The sequence below is a fragment of the Mirounga leonina genome, unplaced genomic scaffold (assembly GCF_011800145.1).
Source record: "Mirounga leonina isolate KUSES-001 unplaced genomic scaffold, KU_Mleo_1.0 Mir_114, whole genome shotgun sequence".
Taxonomy (NCBI): domain Eukaryota; kingdom Metazoa; phylum Chordata; class Mammalia; order Carnivora; family Phocidae; genus Mirounga; species Mirounga leonina.
Window position 1 is genome coordinate 5,710,349 of NW_023270265.1, and position 25,731 is coordinate 5,736,079.

The 25,731-nt window shown below is 53.6% G+C and overlaps 1 protein-coding gene across 3 annotated transcripts in view; it reads right to left on the reverse strand.

Moving 5' to 3' along the window:
- DLG5 (discs large MAGUK scaffold protein 5) overlaps positions 1–25,731 on the reverse strand; it is a 212,064-nt gene that overhangs the window by 111,816 nt on the left and 74,517 nt on the right. For all 3 annotated transcript variants that reach the window (XM_035022648.1, XM_035022630.1, XM_035022639.1), the window contains exons 6-20: positions 23,457–23,716; positions 21,972–22,284; positions 17,011–17,195; positions 15,295–15,420; positions 12,642–12,774; positions 12,067–12,194; positions 11,225–11,400; positions 10,739–10,842; positions 7,639–7,731; positions 6,231–7,250; positions 5,321–5,444; positions 4,845–4,989; positions 3,317–3,429; positions 2,576–2,665; positions 2,116–2,266 (exon numbers count right to left, since the gene is read on the reverse strand). In XM_035022648.1, the coding sequence (XP_034878539.1) occupies positions 2,116–2,266; positions 2,576–2,665; positions 3,317–3,429; positions 4,845–4,989; positions 5,321–5,444; positions 6,231–7,250; positions 7,639–7,731; positions 10,739–10,842; positions 11,225–11,400; positions 12,067–12,194; positions 12,642–12,774; positions 15,295–15,420; positions 17,011–17,195; positions 21,972–22,284; positions 23,457–23,716 (3,161 nt within the window). The remainder of the gene's footprint in view (positions 1–2,115; positions 2,267–2,575; positions 2,666–3,316; positions 3,430–4,844; positions 4,990–5,320; positions 5,445–6,230; positions 7,251–7,638; positions 7,732–10,738; positions 10,843–11,224; positions 11,401–12,066; positions 12,195–12,641; positions 12,775–15,294; positions 15,421–17,010; positions 17,196–21,971; positions 22,285–23,456; positions 23,717–25,731) is intronic.

Here is a 25,731-nt window from a genome sequence, read left to right on the forward strand (position 1 = left end):
CTAACAGACAGAAAGGCAGCCAGGTGATGCAGAGCCGTCCCGGGAGGACTGTGCTGCATGCTGCCCCTGAGCTCTTCCCGCAGAACAAAATCATAGCCAAAGGTGAAGGGAGGAGCCAGCCGGAGTGCCACGTCCTTGGGCTCCCCTCCAGAGCACGTGGGTGGAGACAGACTCATGCAGTGATGGACAGCCAGGCCCCTGAGCCACCCCTCCCCTGCCACCCAGAGGCACAGCAGTCTCTCCAGCTCAGCGAGCCTCAGGCTGGGACCCCACCGCCCAGGGCCCAGTCCTCTGGCAGTCTGAGATCAAACTCCTTCTTGACTTGTCCCTTCACCTCTCCCCTTCCCAAACTCACCCGCACTACAATGCCCTTCCAGACTCATCACGTATCACAGTGCCAGGTAGTTTGGAGTTGTAAGGGCCCATATATATATATGTATATATATATGCTTAATATATATATATATATACACACACACACACATACACATATATACATGCTTAACAAAAGGGGAACAGGAACTGAGGAGATTATATGTGACTTTTCTTCTTTCTACTTTCCTCTATCTTCCCAGTTTCCTCTAATAAGAAGTTACACGATAATGTACGTTAGAATCGGGGGGAAGAAGCTGTTTTCCTTTCAGTCAAGTCACACACATTAAACTGTACGCCTGACTAGATCAGAAGCACCGTGAAGGCAGGAACGTGGACACCCTCCTCTCCCCAGAGCAGCTCCCGGTTCTCTGCATGCTGTAGGAGCTAACTATGGGATACCTGATGGCAGGGGACAGGCCCTCTCTGCTTCTAAGGAACCCACTTGAGTTGGCGGAAGATCTTGCTGCTCAGTGACCTGACCTGGGGTCAAGTAAAACAACTCCCCCACCCAACCCGGGGACTTGGTGCAGGTTTGTGTTCCCATGTGCATCACGTGGGTGAGACATTTCCACATGAATTGCACCTGCTTCCCCTACGGGCCCAGGTGCACTTCTGGGCTCGTTAATATTCAATGGTTGTCAGGGTACCTGTTAGGTTGTCTTACAAATTCAGATTTTTCAAGTCAAATGATTTTCTTAATGCAGAGCCCACCCTGCAGGGTTCCTTCCATGGCTCAGAAATGAGGGCCCTCAGCATTTTGGATTTGAGTGGACAGGAGTGGCTCCATTCCTCTTAAGTGATTAAATAAAAGCAAGTTCCAGTTTAATCAGATCCCCTGAAGACTGACAATCTAGACAGGACCTCTTAACTATAAATATGATCTGGTAAATTCAACTCTGAAACAGCAGAGGTGGGTGAGGGGTGTGGAGCTTGTGGGGGGAGTGAGGGACCCCTTAGAGGATGGGGTCCAACCGTCTGGACTGACATCAGCCTCAAGTTAACCCAAAATCTCAGCAGATTGGCCAGCATTTCAAAACGAACCAATAAATGGCTAAGCTATACTTTTACATACATTTTTTTCCAGCATGTTTTATTTCACAATAAAAAGCCTAGGAATGAGGGGGACAAGTGATGCAGCTGTGTTCTGGAGCCAAAAAGCAAAGAATAAGAACGAGCCCTGATTCTAAGGAAGGTAGGCCAATCACCAACCATGTGACCACAGATAGGTCACGCCAACTTTCTGGCCTCAGTTTCCTTATCTGTAAAAGAGAACCAATGATGATGACGATGATGACTATGCACGATGCTCACAGGGTCACTGTGAGCATTTCATGACTTAACACATGGAAAGTGCTTAATCAGGGGTCAGGGAAGCAGTGAATGGTGCCACCACATCATCTCGGCCAGGTGGCCCCCAGCATCATCTGCTGCAGCTCAGCCCCTCCCGTGGACATTCTGTGGAAGGAGCCCACCCTGCTCCTCACCTTGCTGTCTATGTGCACCCCACCTCCTGGCACCATGCACCTGCAGGGCTTCCTCGTGAAGGGCTGAGGCGGCACACCAGAGAACGCTAGGTGACCCGAAGCAGAGAGGTCTCGCCCTGGGATCGACTCAGCTGGAACCCTCCAATGCACCTGCTGCTTCTACCAACAAGCACACTCCCTCAACCAAGCCCTGGCCTGCTGTAGGGATGTGCCACCCACTGCCGTGCCCATGGGACAGATGCTCAGTAGTGCTCACCTGTCCTTCCTCCGGTCCCCGAGGGCCACAGGGTTGACGGCAATTCTGGGCAACGTGGAGGCTGAGGTCTGCGACTGGCTACACGAGGACAGGGTGTCGATGTTCAGGGGGGACTGCGGAGGTGTGCTGCATTCCGAATGTGACAACGAACCTGTCGGGAGAGGTGCAAAGGAACTTGGGCTCTGCAATCCGCATCTCCGCTCCCCCATGGCCCAGACCAAGAGGGAGGCACAACCCAGGCACGTGGCTCCACGCGGCGGCCACACCACATGGCCTTGAATTCGGGGGCTGGGCTCTGCATGGCCTTTCTATCTAGCCCCACGTCACCAGGCCTGACAGCCAGGCTCAACCAGCCTGCGTGGACCGGCTGAGCAGAGGAGGAGGTTACACGCTGTGCCCAGCCGCTGCACCACGAGACCAGTGCGAGCCGGCAGGCTAGGACGGGAGTGCGAGTTCTCACCTCTGTCGGAGCCCACAATGGACCGGGGGTATCTTGGCGTTGACGGGATTTTAATGCGTTCCGCCTTGAACTGCAAGTTGCTCGAAGACCCTACAGTTCCACGAGGAGACAAAACTTCAGGCATGTGATTGAACACTGCCCTCACTCCCTCGCCACCACGTTAGTACTTAGGGAAGAAGCACAGTCATGACAAATGCAAAGCGGCCTTGCCATGTATCCCCCAGGGGGCTAAGTGTGAACCGGTCAAGAAAAGCAGATACTCAGTACCCAGTGATCTGAGTGAACTGTGCGGGTCTGGACTGCTCCAGAACAGGATCACACGAATCTCAGTGACAGAGGGGACTGCTTGCTTCCACTCCACGTGGCTGGAAGTGGTGCCACCTGAGTCTCTTTATGAGGTAACCGCTGGTCTCTACCTCTGGGTTGCATTTCCCACACATGAACAGCACTACAAACCCCCAGAATCATGGACAGGCTCATGGACAAGCTCAGGGACAGGAAGCGAGAATCGTGGGCCCAGAGGTCCCCTGGAATAGCCGCATGGCTGCCAGGGAAAGCCTAAGAGACACAGAAGGCTGAAGGAGAAGGCTCCCAGAGCAGTGTGGGGCCAACCTCGGGCCCAGAAGCAGAGAAGGGTCCGGGTGGGCAGGCCACCTGGAAGTCTGGCCATGAGGATGCAGGTAGAGAGGGAATCAAGGCTAGTGCCCCACTATGGTGAGAAGGTTCTAGTGGTACCATTACCAAGGCGGGCGCTGGAGGGCAGAGAGTTGGACCCGTGGGAGGCTCTCATATCTGAGTAGTCACTGCCAACCCTGTGGCTCAGGTCCAGGCTCAGGCGTCCCTGGTGCTGGACGCTGCGAGAAAAACAGACATGTGAGGCGCTCGGGAGGAACACCAGGCCTGGACACGGCCACTGGGGAGAAACAAGCAGCAGGCCTGGGCCAAGGCCTCCCTGAGCCCACAGAAGCCACTCGCCGCTAGGTAGGAAGAGCGGACTGCCACACTCACAGGCCGCATCCAATGAGGGCCCTGCCCACAGAGAAAGGTCCTGCTGTGCCTGCAGAGGAGTGGCACACCTCCAGCCTGGCACCAGGGCTGGGCTCACCAGGAGCAAGGGCTTCCGCCAGGAAGAACAGGCTCGGAACCCTGTCCGGGCCCAGAGAAGTGGAGCCTCTCCTCCAGGATGGGCGGGAGAGGCTGGATGGGCATCGAGGACCTCGGACGGGGACCTGCACACCTCGCTCAGGACAGCTGCCTGGGACACTGGAGGGCAGAGAGCCCAGGCCTCACCCACCTCGGGCAGGCCTACAATCAGACCCAACAATGTCCTTGTCTAGGTGTGTAATGAGACTGTCTCTTCCCTGCCTAAAGCCCAGACTAGAAAAAAATCCCAACTCCACATCATGGCCGCAGGCCCTATAGGATCCGTGCCCTATAGCCTGTGTGCTCTTCCTGACCTACTGTGCCCATGCATGCTCCCCTACTCTGTCCCAGAGCCCAGCACACTGCTCCCAGGTGTCTGTGGCTCCTACAGCCCTCCTTCCTGGGGACTTCACCCAGGTCTTGCGCGGCTGGCTTCTTCTCAGCCTCCCGATGTCGGTAGCACCCCCCTCCGCCCCTCCCAGGGCCCTCCCCTCCATCCTTGTCCACAACCTAGCTGGCCACCCTGCTCTGTGGTCTTCAGAGCGACCCAGCACCACCTGGTACCACCCCGTCTTGTCCGTCTGCCTCCCACACTCGAACATAAATGCCCCATGAAAAGCACCTAGTTTAGTTGATTTAGTTCTCCACTCTATATCCCTCTGGAACTAGAAAAGTCCATGCCATGTAGTAGGTGCTCAATTAAAATTTGCCAAACAACTGAATGAATGAATGGGTGACCCTGAGCCAGTCTGTTCACCTTTTAAGGCTCAGTCTTCTCATCCATGAAACAAAGCCAACAACAGTCCTTAGCTCATGAGGTTGTGGTGGCCATTGAACGAGATGAGGTTTACAAGGGTCCCAGCACAGTGCCTGGCATGTGAGCACTTAAGCACCAGCTGCCATCACTCTCTCTCTCTTTAAATACCTCTTCAAGCTCCATGCTAGGAATGAAGAGAGGATCCTTAGCGTTCACTCTTCTTGGGGCCCCAGCACTGCTCTAACCAGCCCCTTCCCGGCTAGGCAAGGACACTTCTCTGCCCGTGGGCCACTCTGTGCACCAGTGGCTTCATGTGCCCAGGGGCTTGGCCGCCCAGGGTGCAGGGAGGTATGGGGTGACTTCACATACCTGGGATGCAAACCCTGGGGGCCGACCTCTCTGGGCACAGGTGGAGAGCTGCAAGGGCCGACCCTGTGGCTATGCACGGTGTAGATGGGGTTCCTCAGGATGGAGCTCACAGTGGTGCTCGGGGTCATGCTCCGGGGTACAGTGCCTAGAAATGGGCTGGGTAAGAACAATCACCCAAAGCACCCAGCCAGCCCCAGACCTGTGCAAGCTCTTGGCTTTCTCCATCTATAAGATGGGAGAACTTGCTTTATTGCTTCCTATTTCTCAGGTTGCTATGGAAAAAAGGGGCCCTGAAAAGCTAAGAAATGTCCCTGATACAAGACTGAACATCCCAGACAGGGCAGCCATTGCTAGTTTTCTGGACCTCTGGGCTGAGGACACACAGAGGCACCTTGAAATGACTGCCTCCACTCTCCCCAGGAATGAGCAGCCCTGCAAGCCCACCATGGACCCTCCTCCCCGCCCCGACGACTCACCCACAGATGCCCTGCCGGGGTAGAATGGGGGGTTGCTGTGCCGGCTGGAGTGCCCCGGTGAGTATGGCGACCATTCCTGGAGCTCTGGGCAGAGTTCTCCACTGGCCGGGATGCACTTCTGCTCCTGCAGGACCCAAGACAAGAGACAGTGGCCAGAAATGGACATGCACAGGTGTCTGCAGGTCTGTCCCCTAAGCACTAGCTCGTCCACTCGGACACACGACGTGACAGTCAGGAGAGGTCACTGCTCATTCATGTTGCCTCAAGCAACCGGAAGAGAAGAACTTCCTTCGACACTACTCTGGAAGAAAACCACAGAGAAAGAACCTGGTCTCTCAAGTAAACAAACTGGGTAAAGACGCGGAATGCATGAGTGCGTCAGGCACATGTATGTAACGGCTCCTCAAAACCTGCATGGCTGGGTGAGGGTCTTCGTCTGCAGAGTCGTATGGATGTGGTCTCCAGCTCCCATCTGGAGACAACTACAGCACCCAGCACCCACCAAAACCAGCCCACCGGACATGGACCAGCCTCCTGCTGCCAGCCGACAGATTCCCAGGTGCTACCTTGGCCCCCCCGGACCCTTCCAGGCTGGTCCGTGTCCCTTGCTTTTGTTGTGCAAGTTCAAAAGCTTCTTGATGAAAAAGCAAATCAGACACCACAGCCAAGAAAATGTTCCTGTCTTGGCATCATATGCCATTAACATGCATACCCCCCTACCCATCCCTTTCCAGTCTCCTAAGGAAGGCTCCTTCCCACCAGCATCCACCGGCCACCCCACTCCCCTTTTCCTCGGACAGGTGCTTAGAGCAAAGGCAAAGAAGCCAGGGCTAAGCACGACGCTGGGGACACCAGCTCAGGGCCCCTCCCCGTGCCTTCGCCCCGTCCCCACCCCGAGGCTGAGCCCCACCTCCAGGAACTGAGCAGCAATCACCACAGGAGCCAGCTTCGGCCGAAAGCTAGGAGCGGACTTGGGGCGACGGCGCTTCTGCCCCAGCTCGTCCATTTTCTGGGAGGTGAGGTCCCCGTCACAGGACTTCTTGGCAGGCAGGTAGGAGGAGTCCCCGTCCCCTTCAGGGTAGTAGCTGGAAGCAATGCGGACCCTGCCCTTGCGAGGGGGTGAGGTGTGCGTGGGTTCGCCGGGGTCCACGTCAGGGGGCAGTGCGCTCGGGGGGCTGGTGGACGGCGAGCTGCCCACCAGAGTGGCCTCGGACTCGGAACTGGTTTCCAGTCTGTGCTGGAACTTAATGGAGTCACTCCTCCTGGGAGGTTTTGGGGGCGTCAGAGGCCCCATCCTCTTGGAGGGCTGGGGGGAGTGAGCAGACCCAGGGCCAGGCTGCAGGTAGTCTATTTTGGGGGGAGTCTGGGGGCGTTTGAAAGTGTTAGGGTCAAAGATAGACTTTCTTTGCTTTGGCTTCTTATAAACAGAGAGCTTCTCGGGCCCTGCTATGGAGCCCAGCACGGCCTTGGGCCAGGTCCCGCCGCTGCTGGAGCCTTCGGGGTCTGCCTTATCCAGGGGGGCTTCTGCCGCCCCACAGGGACCCCCCTCAGTCTCGAAGGGCAGCAGTGGTCGCCGGCTGCGCACATCCACCAGCCCGTAGCCACGCTCCCCAGAGGTGTCTGAGCGGAAGGAGCTCAGGCTGCGCTCAGAGGCGCTGGGACAGGCCTGGGGGGACACTGGGAAGGGTCCCCCAGGGAACGGCTTGTGCAGGAAGGAGCTGCTGCCTCCCGGGGGGCCCAGCTCCCTCCTGTCCTCCAGCCTGTCCGCGTAGAAGATGTCCGTCTGCGTGGAGTTATTGTGCTGTAACAAGCTCCGTTTATTCTGAGCCTGGACCTCGGGGCCGTGGGCTCGGACGCTCAGCATCTTATCAGAGTCCTTGATGGTCTCAAAGATGTTCTGGCCACTCCATGAGGAGCTCTGAGGGAACACCTACGTGGGGATCGCAGAGAGTGAGAAAGAGTGGGTAAGACCGCAAAACCAGGCGCTGCCCACGAGCGCGGTCCCCATGGGGTGGGGGAGGGTCAGCAACGGGCCACACACACCCCAAAGTGTGCCCGAGTCTCTCAGATCACCTCATTATTCAGTTCAGATTCAAATGTATACCACTGTCCTCAAAATGTCCCTCATGTCTTGTTTCGCTTTTCTTTTTAAACCAGGATCCAGTCAGGGTCCATGCACACCCTGCACTTTGTAAATTAATACCTTTTTTTTCAAGGACTCCCAGCGATGCAGAGTAGCAGCTCAGGTATATGGAGCTGAGGCTTTGCCTGCCCCACAGCCGATGAGAGCAGAGCCGGTGTTGGGTGGGGGTCCTTACCTTCAGGAGGGAAAGGGTCAAGGAGTCCTGGCAGCTACGTAGCAGAGATTCACACTCATTCAGAGATTTGTTGTCCAGCGCAATGCCATTGATCTAGGGCCAAACAGAGAGCCATCAGGCCCACCACCAGGTCAGGGTCTCTACCAGCCCGTTCTGGACGGTGGGCCTGGTTCTTCTGTAAGGGGCCCAAGTCTGGAGTTGGCAAAGGAGAGAAAGCCCCTCCCCAGTAAGGCCTGAGAAATCCAGTGAAGCGGCTTCCAAGGCAAACAAAACACACAGCCTTAAAATCACGTTAAGGGGAGGTGCCTGTCTGGTCCCAGTCATGGGGAATGACCAGGCTCTGTAGCTGGCTGCCGCGTGAGGCATGGCCACGGCTCAGAGCTCCTTCACGCACAGAATGGAAGATAAACATGCCTGACCCCGGGTCAGGAGCCTAAAAAGGAGATCATGGTGTGGAAGGCCTTTGTAAACTGTTAAGTGTCAGGTGAGATGAGATGTTATCATTCCTGTTCACAAAGATTCTCGTAATCCCACAGGCCTACACCTCTGTCCACATTTCTCTCAGATGTGTTCCCATTTTTTAAAGAAGCGTATGTGCAACAGTGAATGGTGAGACTGGGATGCATCCAGACCATGGAATGCTGCCCAGCAGCAAAAAGAACATGCTAATGGTACCCCCAGCCACCTGATGGGTCTCACGGGATCATGCTGGGACAGCCAATCTCAAAAGGTCACATACCGTACGATTCAACTTAGATAAGGCTCTTGAGGTGACAAAATTATACAGATGGAGAGCAAATTAGTTGCCAAGGGTTATGGATGGGGAATGGAGAGCAGGGCTATGGATGCCTCTATCAAGGGGTAACAAGAGGGAGATCTTTGTGCCCGTGGAATAGCTCTGTATCTTAATTTTGTTGTTGTTGTTACTTAAAACGTGATAATAAAATGACACAGAGCTACACATGCACGACTCTGTTTGCCTGGTTTGGATATTATATAGTCACATAAATGTAACTGACAGGGGAAACTGCATGAAAGGTACACAGGACCTCCCCATACTACCGTCGCCACTTTATCTATTTCTCAATAGTATTTATTTAATGTCATAATCGAATTATTTCTCTAATTATTTCAAAATCAAAAGTTAAAAAAAATAGGCAGAGTGATTATTTTGGGGTGATGGATTGATTCATTTGGTTGTTTTTTTTCTACAACTTATCCACATCTTAAAACTTTTTCACAATGGCCATATTGCTTTCAAATTCTGGCATCCCCCGAAATCTGAAAAACACTGGCAAAGATGAGAAGCAATGAGCTCCCACACCCTCTGCAGGTAGGATCGAAAAGGCCATGATCTCTTTGACCACATGGGGGAGATCACGTCAACTCTTAAATGCTGATGCCCGTAGATCCCGCAATCCGCCCCCCACAGGGGAATTACGCCGGGGCACACTCCCGTGGGTCCCTGTGGACAGATGTAACGGTGGCCTTGCAGCCCTACTCGTAAAAGCAAAGATGTCCTGACTGTCCATCGGGGGGACTGGTGAATGGCCACCACTAAGGAATAAGCAGCTAATTAGTTACTGACATGACCTAGGCAGATCTAACGATGTGACTACGGAACAACCTTCAGGGTAGGCTGTGGGAAACAAGAAATGAGGTTAGCAGTTCAGTCTATTATGATCCCATCTGGGTGGAGAAGAAGAGAGGAGAGGAGAGGGAAGGGGAAGGGAGGGGAGGGGAGGGGGAGAGGGAGGGGAGAAGAGGGAAGGGGAGGAGAAGAGGAAAGCAGATTCAAATGTTTTTAATATTTCGGGGGGGGCGCGGGTAGGACCAGAATACATTGTTAACAATCGCTGCCATCGGGGTGGGAACTGGTAGAAGGGGGTCTAGAACCAGAGCAAGAGTTATGGTCATGTGTGCCTTCTGTACAACTGGGACTGTGTGTGTGTGCTGGGGGAAAGTGCATGACTTCCATTTTAATGAGTCAGTTAGAGATACTAAATTAGGCTCCATAATCTCACAGCGTTTTGGGGGTTTGGTCACCAGGGATGCCATTCGGTGTCCCCAAAAGGGCTGTGCACACAGGTGAAGCCCATGGCAGGGCTGCCTACAGTGGCAGAAAATGAAAACAATGTATATGTCCACCAGGGGGCGTGCTTTCAACTACAGACAACCAAACATCAGAACACCATTAGGTGGATAAAAGTACTGAGGGTCAATTTGGAAAGCTATCCGTGATGTGGAATAGCAGGATGATCCCACTATTATAACTTAAAAAGAAAACAAAGCCCATAAAATTTATCTGTGTATAAAGATTTGTATGAGCACTCATGATGTGGCTGGGAGCACATCTTACAATGCGACGGGGGTGCGGGGGCGGGGTGCAGAGATTTTTCTCCAGGGGCAGGATTAAAGGGAAAAGAGCAGACTACCACTTTATACATTTTTGTATCGCCTGAATATTTTATGACACATACGTCTTACTCTGGTATTAAAAAAGAAATTTAAAAATAAATGGATATAATGTTTAATAAAAAAGATTTTTTTAAAAAAATCACATACAAAAAAATAAAAATCAATCAATCACAGATATCTTCTTTTTTAAACTGGTATAAATAGGGGTGCCTGGGTGGCTCAGCCAGTTAAGCATCTGACTCTTGGTTTCAGCTCAGGTTGTGAACTCAGGGTCCTGAGATCAAGCCCCTGCTCAGTGGAGAGTCTGCTCGCCTTCTGCCCCTCCCCCCACATGCACGCTTTCTCGCACGCGCTCCCTCTCTCAAATAAATAAATCTTTAAAAAAAACTGATGTAAATATACATTCATGTGTAGAATAAAGGCTGTACAGAAATATATTTCAAATGTTCATAAAGGTTATCTGTAAGGTGGTAGCCATGAGTGGGATTCTTATTTCCTTCCTAAACCTTCTTTGTATTTCCTGATTTTCTACTATAAATAGAAACACACTATCTGGAAAAAATGTTTGTTCACATTAGAGAACAAGGTGAACGTGAAAACTCTGCTCATTATCTCGTGTTCAACCTCCCAGATGTCATTTAATCGTCCACGTGGGGCAGACAGCCCCGGCCCTGAGGCTTACCGCCACGATCCTGTCTCCCACGGCGAGGGACCCCTCCTTGGCGGCCGGGCTTCCAGGCACCACTGCGGCGGCAAACACACCATTCTCCAGACTGATGCCGCTGTCTGCGAAAACCACAGAGGGCAGACACGGGCAGTCCCCAGTTAACCCCGGCCCTGGTCGCCTGGCCCTCTGGTTGTCCCACCTTGTCTTTGTGAGATAAACTTCTGAAGGGAAAGTTAGCAGACTGAAACCTGCCCATCCCAGCACCCAGGCCAGGTCGGACCCCCCAAGGGCTCAGTCACGTCTGCTCGGGTGAATCGAACACTCGGGAGACCAGCAAGACCTGGGACCCAGACAGCCCCCTGCCAGGGAAACACACACGCTGCATTTAAGCAGCATCAAGGCCCCTGGAACAACACCCCCAAAAACGCACATCTCCCCTCTGCACAAGGAAGGGGTGCCCTGCCATCTGGGGCGCTCCGCCCACTTCTGCGGGCCCACTACCTTTCTGTCCACTCAGGTTGATGTGCAGTGGTGTGATCACCTTCCCGCCCAGGGACTTCCTCCGCCGCACGACCATGTTGATGGCCCCCTCCCCGTTGAGGAGGGCCTTGATGGCCTGCTTCTTGTCCTTGTTGATGAGGTCCACGTCGTTGATTCTCAGCAGCCAGTCATTGACCCTGAGGAGGGGCAGAGCCAGCTCAGTGCCCTCACAGGCCTTGGGACCAGCGGGCAGGCCCCACCGCTCCAGTGTGGGAGACGAGGGGCAGAAAGTGGGTGCCCCACATACACACTCGGACAGATTTCCTCTTCAGGATGGTCAAATGGCTACACTCACAGAGGCTGGAGCCAGACTGCCTGGGTGCAAATCCCGGCTCTACCACCCGCTAGCCGTGTGACCTACCTCCTCCGGACCTCAGTGTCCTCATCTGTAAAATGGGGCAAGAGCACTACAGTACCTACCTCACAGGATTTTAAAGATTAATGAATTGATTATACAAAGTGCTTAAGCCAGTACTTAGCAAATAGTACTTTATTATCATTGCTCTGTCATGGAATGGGCATGCGATGCACACCCTACACTCCTGCACATACCACACCTGAGCCCTTTCCTACCTAGACAAGTGAGTGGCAGCACCTGGGGCCTGAGGAATGGTCAGATCACAGGCGCCAGTGAATCACAGTCTCCTTTAAGAACAATGTTAGCAGCTGAGCCTGCAGGCCTGAGACTGCTAGGCCCTCAGACCCCAGGGTGCGCTCCTTTAACCGCCACCTGGCTCTCTGGGTCCTTCGCAATGGGTTGGAGGGGCCCCCTTCCCTCTGGAGCCTGGGCCTCCTCCTCTTACCGTAAGCGGCCGTCAGCAATGCTTCCTTTGTCCACTTTAGTGACAAATATCCCACAGTCCCCAGGCAAACAAGGCTCATTCACACCTTCTGCCATATCGAACCCAAGCGCTTTCAAGTCAATATCCTCCTGTCAAGAGAGAAGCACACGCACTTTACACAGCAGCGATTAGAAACCTGTGGCTCTTAAACCTCAAGCTACTCGCTCCACTGTGAGCACCGCCCCTTCACCACGCTGGACGGGGCACTCGGTCCCCAGGATGAAGCCCAGGGGCAGCTACCATCGGCCCCTTCAGCCACTGTGGACACTTGTCCCCGCAGAAGGGCTCTGCTCTGCCCTCTGCCTTCCATGCACCACACCAGCATCTGCTGCTGCAGAGGCCACGGGGACCAACCCACCGGAAGCTGGCATGGACAACTGCAGGGAAAGGATGCATGCACCTCGGGAAGAAAAGCCGCAGCCCCAAAACTGACAGCCATGAACCTGGAAACCCCACAAGGGGGCCATCCTCTCCCGCCCCCATCCAAAGTGTCCCAGTCAGGACAGCAGGGGAGAAAAGACATTTAGGCAGCTCACCGTCTCCCTTTCGAACTCCACAACTTCCGTTTCCCACTCCATGGAATCTGTGTCGATGGCCGAGTCGTGGGAGCTGTGGGCCATCAGCTGCCGGAACCGGGCCTCCTTCTCCAACTGGGACTCCATCTGCTCCCTAGGAACAGAGAGAGCCATGGTGATGGTCCCCTGGGAGGCGAAGGTCATCATGAAAGCTAAATGGGGCTCCTTTTGCTCTTGGACTTCATGCCAGTTTCCCAATAAATCTGGAGCAGAATGCCAGGCAGGGCTTCCTGGATATCAGTGGGTTTTCAAAGAGGTTTTTCAAAAAAGACCCAAATTCGTCCCAAATTTATCCAGAGGTTTAATGCAACTCCTCAGGAATTGCCAGCAAGACTTTTTGTGGATAGAGACGAGACTATTGTAAAATGCAGAGGGAAAGAAAGATAAGGAACTAGAAGGGCTAAAACAATTTGAAAATGAAAAACTAAGTGGAAGGAATCACTCTACTCGATTCTAAGACTTTTTCTATAGCTCCAGTAATCAAGAGTGTGTAGAACTGGGGCGCCTGGGTGGCTCAGTTGGTTGAGCGACTGCCTTCGGCTCAGGTCATGATCCTGGAGTCCCGGGATCGAGTCCCGCATCGGGCTCCCTGCTCAGCAGGGAGTCTGCTTCTCCCTCTGACCCTCCTCCCTCTCATGCTCTCTGTCTCTCATTGTCTCTCTCGCAAATAAATTAAAAAAAAAAAAAAGAGTGTGTAGAACTGCCAGGAAGACAGACACAGAGATCACTGGGACAGAATGAAGAGTCCAGAAATTACCACAAGGTACAAGAGGTACAAAAGTACTTCGGCTGAAGAAGAACAGCATTCAACCAGTGATGTGGGCACACCCACAGCAAGAAAACTGAACCCCAACCCGACACCATGACTCACATGAAAAGTAACTCAAAATGTACCACAGGTTGAAATGTTAAAGGTCAAGCTGTAACACGTTTAAAAGGAAAATACAGGAAAAAAAATCGTTAGATGTAGGGTTAAGGTTAAGGGTTCTCATACACCATACAATCTATTAAAAATGAAAAATTAAAAATCAGTAAGTTGAACTTGACCAAAATAAAAAACTTAAGCTCTCAGAAAGACCCAGTTAAGAGATGAAAAAAGACTCAGAAACCTTGTACCATCCCCCAGTGACTTGCACCTGACTTCCTTCGTCCTAAAACCTGTGCCCAGATGACCTTGCCAATTCATCAGCACTACCCGCTGGGCCCCCAGCACACTCGTGACCTCCTCCTGGTTCCTGCTCGAGTGGACACGCTCGCAGGTCCACACCTTTGTCTGGGCTGTGCTCTCACTGGCCAGCTCCAGAAGTATATGTAGCCTCAGGGCAGCGCCCCAAAGCTGCCTTTGCGGGACACGGCTCCCACCAGCCCTGTGTTTAATGCTCACTGCACCTGCTCATCTCTCACCCACTGGGGCATGTCTGCTGTCTCTGCAGACCGGGAGCTTCCTCACCAGCACCGGAACAAAGAGGAGGGGCAGATTCAGATATGCTGAACAAACAAGTGGAATTCGACTTTCTTAGAAGTTCCAGGCAATTCCAGCTCCATTAAAATGCACGACTCCCCCCTACCCCCCGCCCCGTGCTCAAGCCCCCAGGGACCAGGCTTTACCTTAATTTGATCCCACCACTTACTAGACAGAAGGTGGGTCCCTGGAGAGAGTGTATCACTTTGCCTCTTAGCTGGAGATTTTCTTTAGAGCACCCAAGCCCAAGAAGTTCTGGGTTTTTATCTAGTAAATGAAGCTGGTTGGCTCATGTTAGAGTTACTGAATGGGGAGGGGGGGTGCTGTCACTCCGTCTGAATGCCGCTGCTCCAGCAAGTGCAGCTTGCACGTTCACACTCACACTCCTCACCGCCCTACACCACCCTATCAGAACGGAGAGCCCCAGCTTCTACCCTGCAGAGACAGCTACTGGGTTCTGCCAATCTCCCTTTGTAGCTCTGATCTTTGTATCTTCACCCCACCCCTTCGGGTCACCAAGTCTCAAATCACAATCCTGGGTGCAGTGCCATAACTGAGGGGAGGCTGTCTGACACCCCAAACAGTCTCTTCCGAATGGGCATCCCAACACGACAGGCAGAACAGACTGCAAAGTGGTGAGGGCTTTCCAAACACTGCATCATGATGTCAGCACCTTGTTCACGGAGCTGTCGCTGTGTCTGGCCGACCTGTGGTCTGTCTCCTCCTATGTGCTATGAGTCCCACAGGGTAGAGACCTGGTCCACTGTTTGGTGGCTTCCCCAGGGCCTCCCACAGGCCTGGCCCATCCAGAGCAGGCACTCGGTAAATCCTTGTAGAGTTGGTGAATGAATGAGGTAGAAAGGGAATGAATGAATGGACAGTAGACACTTGCCTGTCTCCAAATGGATTGGCTAGGCACAGAGACCTTCCTTCCTATGTGCCTTTGCACATGGTGCCTGCCCACCTCCACGTGCTCATCTTCTGTGATGGTCTAAGAATTTCTCATTAACTCACAACACGGAGGTGGCATTCAGACCCATTCTACAGACTGACAGAGTGAGGCAGAGTGAAGGGCCGGCAGGCAGGGCGTCCCGGCCCTGACAGGAGAGGGGCCACCACGCTCCCCGCAGGCAGGCACCCACCCCCACGTACTTGAGCTCCTTGAGCTCCCGGCTGACATCATTCTTCTGTTTGCGCGTGTCGTCCAGGCTTCGCAGAGCTTCGGCCAGCTCGCTCACCGCCCGGTCCCGCTCTCGCCTTAGGTTGTCACAGAGCGTCCTGGCAGAGGAGGCAGAGGCCGAGGTCACTGTGAGGGGCAGGGGGCAGAGGACTCACAGCCTACAGTGGACTGCAGCCCCAGCCCCCAAATACCCCAGGTGCCCACCTCGCCTCCAAATGCACTGAGGGAGCATTGGAGAGTCTAGAGGTGAAGCCACCCAGGCCAACCCCATCGAGGGGCAGAGAAGACACTGAGATCCAGGAAAAGAGACATCTCTGCAGTTACTGGGCAACGGGTTCTGAACGTTCAGTGCTCATCCCACTGTTTCACCCTCAATGTGCCTGGGTGAATGCCCAGCCCAGCCCCAGCCCACCTGGCAGGTCCCTGGATTCCAGCACCTACCACATGCCTCATCTCTACTCACATGCAGGCCTTTCTAGAGCTGTCCCCGACCCTACAACTAATTGAGCTCCCCACTCGGACAAGAATCATGCCTCATGCATCTCTGAAGCCCTGAGCTCTGTGCAGGTGCAAAGTGCAGGCCTGATAATTCCCCACCAAAGGACGTGTGGCTCCTGGGACCCCAGTACCACCTCAGCCATTCGCAGAGAAGGTAGGGACAGGGGACTGGGCAGCAGGGGAGTGTGTGCTCTGTGCCACCCCCAGAATGGCACCCTACCACTGGAGGCCCTAAGGGCTGGTCCCCACCTCTCCATGGCCCCCAATCCCCTCCACCCTGAACCCTCACCTCCTGACCTGCCTTGCTAGATAGTGGTCTCTCCTCCCGACAACCACAAGGGATCTTTCTGAAAATCACAAGCACCACCACAAACCCTCATGGCCCTCCCCCTGCCAAGAATCAAGACTATACTGAGGGCTTCCTTCTTGAGGTCCCCACAGCCTGCCCTCAGGAACCCTGTCAGCCACCTCTCCTATAACTCCCAAGTCCACAAGCATGCCCCTGCCCCGGGCACACCACACGCCTTTGTTCATGGCCATGCCTATTCCGCCCTCCACCTGGAAAAATCCCACTCAGGCCTAAGTTCTAACTTGAAGGTCATGCTTTCCAGGGATACTTCCCCGCCTGTTCCCCCACCCCCCGCCCCGCCCCTGCATGCCCCCATCACAGCTCTGACCGTGGCCCTGGAATTCACCATCCATATTATCTCCCTCCCCTGCTGCCCTGTCCAACAAAGCTGCCCGTGGTCCCCCAAGCACTGGCCCTGCGGGGGCATCACACCCGTCTGGGAGCCTTGGAGGTTGTTTCTCTCCCAGGGTCTCCTTGTAAGAGGGACCTAAGATCCTGGCACACAGTAGGTGCCCACAGAATAACAACTGAAAGAATGCATTCTTGGTATGTCCATTTTATCAGAAGTCCCCTAAGAAAGAAACCTGTCTTTGCACCATTTCATGGCAGGGGGAGGGTCTCATCCAGACACAGTGCACACGTAGACATCGAGGGTGAAATGAAAAGGGAAGTAGAGACATAATGGGCACCTCTAACTCAATGGAGCAAGGCTCAGGTGAGAAGAGAGGAATCGAGGTCACTCCCATCTTATCAGGACACGTGGCAAGTGATTCTGACCCTCCCCACCGAACCAGTGCGGCACGGGGAGACGAGCCCACGCCAGCCCAGGGCTTCCCCATACCGGATGCTGTCCCGCTCCGCCACGATCTTGTCCCGCTCCTGGAAGGCCCAGTCCCGCCGGCACTTAGCCACGTCCGCCTCCTGGAGGGCTTCCTTCAGCTCCTGGCACAGAGCCTTGCACTGCTTTCGAAGGAGTTCAGCCTCCTTGTTGGCTCTCCCTGCGTCCATTGTCACTGTGTCTTTGATCTAGTGGGGTCAAGGGGTAAGCAGAGGGGTGGTTACTGAGCCTACTGGTCCAGAAGTGCCCTCTAGCTGGTGCTGGGGCCAAACCCTCCGGAGCCGGATGGAGGGAAACACAGGATCCTAGCCTGTTGCGCCTGCACCCCCTGGGACTACCTGTCCCACAGCCACACTCGAGACACCTAATGACACTAGGTAGGGTCCTGTCCAAACTCTCCCGGCCCTGCAGAGCCTGTCCCAGAACCCTAGCCCCTCCTCAGCCTCAGTCTCCGTGGCCCAGGTAGAACGCCTCCCCCGGAACGCTTGTCCCAGGCTCCTCCCTGCCACTTGCATGCTCCTATCTTAGACAGCCCACCTCGTCTCTCTAAAGAGCTCTCCTGTCAAAACATAACGACACAAGACCTGAATGCAGTGAAAGGTGCAGACATCAATCATGATGATTCCCAACCCCCTGGGTCTGCAATACTCATTTTTATGCTCTGGCATACAGAGTTATTTTTAAATCGGAAAATACACCAGTATTTTTGCTGGTGAAGTCCTGTGTGTCTCAGTTTGTTTAAAAAGCTGAAATCTGATACATTTGCATCTTGACACCTCCCAAAGCATTACATGCTTGGCTACCGTTTCAAATCCAACTCTCGGAAGCACTCATAGGGAAAAGCTCCCTCTGCACCTTGAGAATCCTTAGATGACGCGGGGAAAATAACAAAGGGAGCATCTACTGCAGGAGGCATTCCCGCTTCTGCTCAAACGCTTTCAGAGGCAAAACACGAACAGGACACAAGAGGAACAGGCTCTGCTGTGTGTGTGCCGGGCACCCCTACCTCTGAGCAGTAGGAAGAAGGAAGAGAAAGACAGCAAGTAGGCCCCTGCTGGAGCCACGGCCCACCTGTCACAGTGAGCCCGTCATGCCACCTCTGCTCAGGTGCTCTCAGAGAGATCCCAGAGGTTCAGCCAAGAGACGAGGAAGGGGGAGACAGAGGAAAATACAGAGTCACCTTACAACCACCCTGCATCTCTCAAGTAGAGTCAAGAGTCAGTAGGAGCTGGAGAAAAGTCTGCCCAGAAAGTACACCTTAACTCCAGAGTGACAGTGGCTGGTGCACTCGGCTCACATCCCACATTTCTCAAGATCAATTCAAATTATTTCCGTTCTGATCTTTTCCCCCTTTCATGCAGCGCTGGGGGTTTGCTCAGTTTGCTATTTTTTGAGAACCGATTATTATTATTAAAGGTGTCAAGAATTTATTATGATAAAGAATAGGTTTAATGATAACATTTATTTAAATTTACATTTTACTCAGTGTTCTATAATATATTAATACAGTTTTATATTTGGAATGTGTTACCATGTGGTTCCACTGAAAGGTCTTTCCACTTGGCCCTGGATAAGTGTCTCCAGGTGAGGGCCACAAGGGGGACATGAGAGGTCAGCACCAGAGCTAGGCAGCTCCCATGCTCTCCCCTCCCCACCTCCCCCCGCCCCCATGGTTGGTCCCCAAAATGAAGTCACTCCCAAAACACCGTTTCCAGATGAGAAACACAAGAAGTACAAGACTTCGTTTTACTGAGAGGGGAGAAGAACAACGGGGCATCGTAAAGGCACAGTAGAACTGGGAGCGGAGATCCTGATAACACGGATGAGGATGCTCAGGGCCCAGGAAGTGATTGGCCCAGGCCCCGCCCGTTAGTGGAGAGCTGAACTCCATTCCAGGTCCCCCAATTCTTGCTTCAGTGCTTCCTCCTCTACACTGTGCTATCTCCAAGGGGCAGGTCTTAATCTGCAACAGCACCACCCGAGATCTCCTTCTGTCCACCGTGGGTGATCCAGGGGGCTGCAGGCTCGGGAAGCCAGGGACCGGTGCTCATGAGACACGCACCCGGCCCAGGCACCGAAGCCTATGAGAATGACCCCGCGGAGGCACACCAGGGTCCCAGGGAGAGGGCGGTGCTCCCTGAGCAGACAGCTCTCCCTGAGCACGCCCGTCTCTTCTAGCTGGGCAGTATCTCAGAGCCCTCCCCAGATGTGGGAATGTTCTTGGAATGCCCTCCTGGTCCCCTGCTGCTTGTCCTCCACCTCCAACAGTACTCCCTCCCTCACACGCGGCCTGAGCTCAGCTCCACCAACAGCACAGACGTCAGAGGTACAGCTGCATTCAGGGCCAGAAGGAAGGTGAGGACGTGGGACAGGAGCTCTGGTGGAGACGCTGGTCTTGGGACATAACTTGTTATCTGGAAGAACCTCTGAGTCAGGCAGCGGTGCCCCACAGCTTCCCAGGGGCAGACACCAGCTGCCCCAGGCAGTCCCTCCACCCTCCTGAAGGCAGTGAGTCCTCACCGCACCCGGTCGCCAGTGGCCAGAGGCTGGGACAGGGGCCCTAGACGGGGAAGCTCCCGTGGACATGCCCATTCGGGGAGAGGGCAAGCAGGAGAGAGGGCAGCGTCCGGAGCCAGGCAAAGACCCGGACAGGCCCCCTGAAGCCCTTTTTTCACCACAACCCACTCCAGAGAAGAGGGGGGAGAGGGCAGAGGGTGGTGAGAGAGGAAAGAGGAAGGAGCAAAGAGAAGGGAAGAGTGTAGAGGATGCACAGTCTGTCAGAAAGAAAAGAACCACTTCCTTAGCTGAGCAGAATGAAGGCAGTTGCGAGATCAGGGAGGCAGCCTGGCTGGAAGGCCCACCTCAGCGGACCCCACCATGAGGCGGCTGCTGGAGAGAGAGAGATGAGGTTAATCCCAAGGGGCCTCGTCCCAACCACACCTCAGGGCTAGCATGACCACGGCCACACACGTGGCCTCCTCTGGCCAGGTGGGGCGTGGTCTTGTCTGAAAAGCCAGACAAACTCGAGAAGGAGCCGAGGGTTTCAGCTCTGGAAGCTGCCGGGGTGGGAGCAGGGCTTCTCCACTCTGGCCTGCTGACTCAGAACGGTGCCGAGACGAGATTCCTGCCTCAGCTGACAGGCACACTTGACACCCAGCCAATGCCCCCTGCGAAGGCCTGGAAACCGGCTCCGGGCTGAAGGGCATGCGGAGTGCTGGGAAAAGGCGGGGGGACCTGGGGGGGACACACGACAGACCCCCTCAGCTGCCGGCGCTGCGGGAGGCCCGGAGCCCTTCCACGCCGCCACCGAGCACGGTGAACCTCTGGAACCCAGGGGCTGCTGGCCCAGCACCTTCTCGGCGGGTCACACGTTCTCCCTGACTGTGTCGTTTAGTGACTGACTCACAGTTTTCTGCTTCACCGTTTTGTTTTCCTTATTTAATATCGACATTTTCCCCAACAATTCAGCTCTCAGATGTCGGAATGTAAAAATGAGGGGATGGTTTCTCTAGGACGATGACCAAGTTCTAATACTTTATCTTTGCTTATTAAAAATGCCCTCATCATGCTCCTATTCCTTTTCATGAGGGTTTCTCCTTCAAGGTCTGGAGAAGTCTCACTCCCCTTGTATGAAATCGCTCTTATTTGGCCCCCTTTTGCCTACAGAAACAATTTTATAGGGTTCACTCCGATCCTAACAGGGCAGTGAGACTTGGATGGGCATAACTATCATCTTAACAATAAAGTAAACAACTACGGTCCCAGCTATCCCGTGAGGCACTGCTCTCGTGTCCATTTTGTAGATGAGGAAACCGAGGCCCAAAGAGGCAAGAGGTCCCATAACTGAGGAGTGCCACTCTCCAAGCACAGCCCTTATCCCTTGGCCCTGAGCACTGCCTGGGCATAAGGAGGCATCACTGTCTGCAGAGAGACTCACAGGCCCCAGTCACCCCTCGGGCGTCAGCCCTGCCTCGGGCTTAGTCCCAAGGGCTCTGCCACAAGTCTAATGCACGCTGCCCCCCTGCCTACCTGCCTGACCTTTAACACCTTGCTTTTCACTTCTCACAGACCAGTCTTAAAGGCTGCATTGTAACTGACCTGCAGAGCAAGCAGAACAAAGAGGCAGGAGTGGAGGACTATTTCAGTGGGAAAAAAGTCTGCTGCGATCAATTTCAGCAGTTCTAAGGTAAGCCACAGCACCAACCAACAGGACGGGAAGGGAATCTCAAATAGAAGGAATCCATGAGCCCATACAAGCCCCAGCAGGGCACACCTGGACTTGGGGGGAAATCATGTCAGCAATGAGGCCAAAGTGGCTCAGGTAGGAAAGAGACTCCTTGCTGATCACTCAGGAGTCAAGCTTAGTGGCCCAATTCTGATGCCACTCGACCCCAGCCCCTGACCCTGAGGCATGTTCCCCAGGGAGCAAGGCTTTAGAAGGGCCTTGGGCTCAGCCTAGTACATCTTCCCAGCAGGAGCCCAGACCTTTAAAGAGCAGACTCCTCAGCTATTTGGCATGGTGGGGGCAGTGTGTGTGGCGTCCCTGAGGGTGCTCTTCTGCATTCACAAGGTCAAGGTATCAATGGCTCTGGGCACTTGGCCTTGGGCTCTTGCTTCCCAATGAGCAAGTCTTTGAGATGTGCACTGACCGTCAGCACAAGGCTGATCTACGGTCACTTAACCAAGGGCTGGGTGTGGGGTGTCCATGTGCGGAGTCCATGCATGTCTGTGTGTGTCATCTGACTTGCCTGTGTCTCTGTAAGCTCCAAGGCCCCGCCCACAGCTGGACTTCCCTTTGCAAGCCCTGCAGCCCACACTGGAGCTGGGCCCCAAGTGTGAGCTCAGCAGCTACCCAGGGGGCACTCGATAACCCAGCATGTAGGCCTAACAGGACAAGCCATCCGCTCTAGCCCTACTCACGCCACTTTCCCAGAGGCCGGGAGGCCAGCCGCCCCCCTGCGCACCTGCCGCAGGGCCTCCATCTCCTCGCTGGCCGCCTTCTTCTCGGACGTGCTGCTCTTGAGCTTGGACTCGGCCAGCTCCACCTCGGTCTGCAGCTTGTCCAGCTCGGAGATGACCTGGTCGCGCTCGCTCATGATGAGCTTGTACTCGCTGTATACCGCATCCCGCTCCTCCTTGTACTTCTCCGACTCCTTTGCCATTTTTGCCTGCATGGTCCTCAGCTCGGTCATCTCGGACTGCAGCAGCTCCATCTCCCACTGCAGGTCCTTGTTCTGGGCCGTGGCCTTGTTCAGCTCATGGTGGATCGCCTCAAACCTGGGGGAGAGAGGCAGCTGGGACGTGGGGGTGGGGGGCTGCCCAGGCAGCACTGCTGTCCTGGACACTTGAGCATGAAGTTTCGAGTGAGGTCACCCGCACGTCTGAGAGAGGGAAGTCACGCGGCGCTGGTGCCCCTGGACCTTCTACAAATACCACAAGTTGATCTGAGGACTTCATGCCTTCTGCTCTACTGGAAATAACAGTGTATTTCTTCCATAGTCAAGCTACATTCTTTTTTAAGAATAAAAACAAAACAACGCTAGAACCACAGCATATAAGAAATAAACATGGGCTTAACGATCATTTAGTCTGACCACCTCATTTCCCAGATGCAGACGATAAGGCCTGGGTGTGGGTGACTGGCGCAAGAGGACAGCTCAGCCCTTCCAGGCCGGGAGGCACCTTCCACACAGGCAACCCTGCAAGTCAGAACCCGCAGCTCTCCACCAGCATTTCTGAACGCGTGTTCTTTAGAATACCAACTCTTCACGGAACTCCACTGAAAAAGAATGTGTGTTCTCTGATGGCCTACACTGGGAAACACTGTGTCCCCTCCTGGAGTGGCTAGTGCAGAGTCCCAGAGGGAAGGCTCTGAGAAGTCCTGCAGTGCAGACACCTGTCTGAGTGTAACTCAGCAATTCTTAATCCTTTTTACATCCAGAGAACACCTTGCATAGGACACCAGTGAAAGCTCCAGGGGACTGGTGTTCCATAGGAATGCACCCTACCAAACACTGTTTGAGAGCATGGGTCACTTCCCTAGATCATATACACCTTTAAAAAAAAATGAAATTTTAGAGGGAACAGTGCCTAGGACAATACACTCTCCTGTTTGCTGGGCGGGTGGGTGACACACAGGGAAGAGGCTTGTGGGGAGACCTAAGAAACAGGGTGGGCAGAACACACCAGAGCTGTTCGGATGGCAGGAAGGAGCACAATTCCCAAGCCACACCGAGTGCCAACAAAATGTTTCCCAAATGTTCCAAAAATATTTTTTTGCCTGAAAAGGCACAGGCCATTTGCCCCCCCGCCACCAACCCCCTGGAAATGGGGGGAGCCTTGCAGATAACAGTAAGCCCCTAAAGGAAAGTGGGTCCTAAGGCAACGGCGGCCCACTCGGCCCTGTGGCCGCTCCCTGTGCAGGAGCGGGGCGGCGGGGCGGCTCTTACCTCCGCAGGGAGAGCGCACACTGGTGCTGCAGCTGGATGGCCGTGTCCCTCTGCTGCGTCAGCATCTCGGCCTGCTTCAGCAGACGCTGGTTCTCCTCCTCCAGCTGCCCCAGGCGGCTCAGGTCGGAGTTGTGGATGGCGACCTTCTCGCTGTACCTCTTCCGCAGGGCATCGTAGTCCTTCTTGACCACCTCCAACTTGTCCATGGCCGTGTCATACAGCTTATTGAGAATTTCTGATGACCCGTTGAGCTTCAACACCTGGGGATCAGAGCGTCACACTTACCAAGGGCCTGAAGACAGGAGGAAGGACAGACGCACCACTTTCGTCAGTCCGTCTGGGGATAGTATTGCTGACAAAGGAGGGGAGGCCACACCTTCGGGCCTTCAGGAGTCTTGAGGTCTGATTCCAAAGGCCCTGCTGTCATACTGGTCAATTTACACATTCACAAATATTTCTTAAGTGTGCAGAAAGGAGTTACTGAAGCGGGCCCGAGACTTCTATCCTAAGAAAGGCCTGCTTACAAGTTGACCTTTGGCTGGCATCCGGGAACCTGAATGGCAGGTTCCTGACACTCAGGTAAAACGCTCCTCAAGTGGTCAGAGGGGCTCCTGGTGCCTGGACTGGACGAACAGTGTGGCTTAGGCTAAGCATAAGCTTTCTTCTGGGAGTCCAGAATTTCAGTACATGCTAGGCAGAGGGTGCCCAGGAGGCAGGAGCCCAGTAAAATCCCTGGGCCGGGAGTAGGTCACAATTCAATGACAGAAGAAGTGTGTCCCATGTGACTCCACAGCGGAGGACTCCTGGAAACTTGCACCTGCTTTCCTCTGGATTTCGCTCCATGCACCTCTTCCCTTTGTGGATTTTGCTTTGTGCGCTTTCCCTGAAATAAATTTTGGCCCTGAGTATGATTATATGTTGAGTCTTGTGACTCCTCCTAGCAAATCACCAAACCTGGGGGAGGTGTTGAGGACCCCCAATACCAGTATCTAATATACTCTAGATGCTGGTGATGTTGGACAGGACACATAAAGACTGTGGCTTGTGGACCTTTTATCCTCATGCAAGGATACAAACACACAGAGACAGGTAGGTAGACAGGTAAAGAGAAAGAGAGATAAAAATAATAAATAAAATAACTTCAGAGCATAATAAGGGCTATTGAGAAAAGACAGAAGGCCTAAGGCTTAAGGAGGCCTCTCTAAGAAGGTGACTTCTGAATTTGGATGCAAATGAAGAACAGCAGTTAGAGCACAAAGGGGTGAGCAGGTGCAAAGGCCCTGAGGCAAGAACCACCACACCTGTTCTAGGCACAAAGAGGAGGGCAGGGCTCCAGTCAGAGCCCAGTGAACAAGGAGTGGATTCGAAATGAGGCTGCAGGAGTGGGCACACAACTTCAAGGCTCACGGCAAACAAAGACTGTATCCTGAATGAGATGGGAACCATGGGAGGGCTTTAAGCAAGACAGTATTCTACTCCGAATCACAGATACTGAAGTTCACTCAAGCTGCTCTCAAGAATAAAAAACAAAATGAGTCATTTGGTTGCCAGGGGCCTGCTGACTTCTGCTAAGCACCTCAGGGGATCTGAGCCCTTGGGTGGGTCACTCCACATCTCTGGGTTTCGGTTTCTTTATTCCTCAAATGATAGGACTCAACCAGAAAAGCTTGCTTAACCGTTCCAACTGCAACAGGCCAGGAATCATCTGCTTATTCAGCATGGACCCTGAGTTATCAGATTTCTGCAGCCCCAAGATCCAGAACCTAAGACTACTGAATACTCCCTTTAAAGGGAGGGTTCACCCTCAGTAAAGACAATGAACAGGAAAGAGCTAAAAGTCAAAATCACAGAGACAGGGAAAGGGATTCTATTCCTCTAAGACCTAAGCACTAGCTCAACATTATGAATGCATGAAACACTACTGAAAGGGACATGTAAAAGTAAGACTTTTACTCTTAAGACTAAAAATAAGACAGTACAGACTGCTGGAGATGAAGGGTACCCCAGAAATCAGCTCAGTCAGGGCAGGCAGTATTTTTCCCTTTCTCTTCTCTCTCTTTTTTTAGCAAAACTCTTCCCTTCAAAGGTAATCTTATCTTACAAGGCAAGGATACTGAAATACAAACCCATTTTAAAAAGCAGTACATAGGTTCCTCGGGCAGTTAAAACCTTCACTGTTTTGTAAAAATGCTTTCACTGTGGCAGATCAGAACTGCACATTGTGAAATCGTCAGAAAACCACTAAGCCCATTCTACCGTCTAGAGTCTTTTTCTG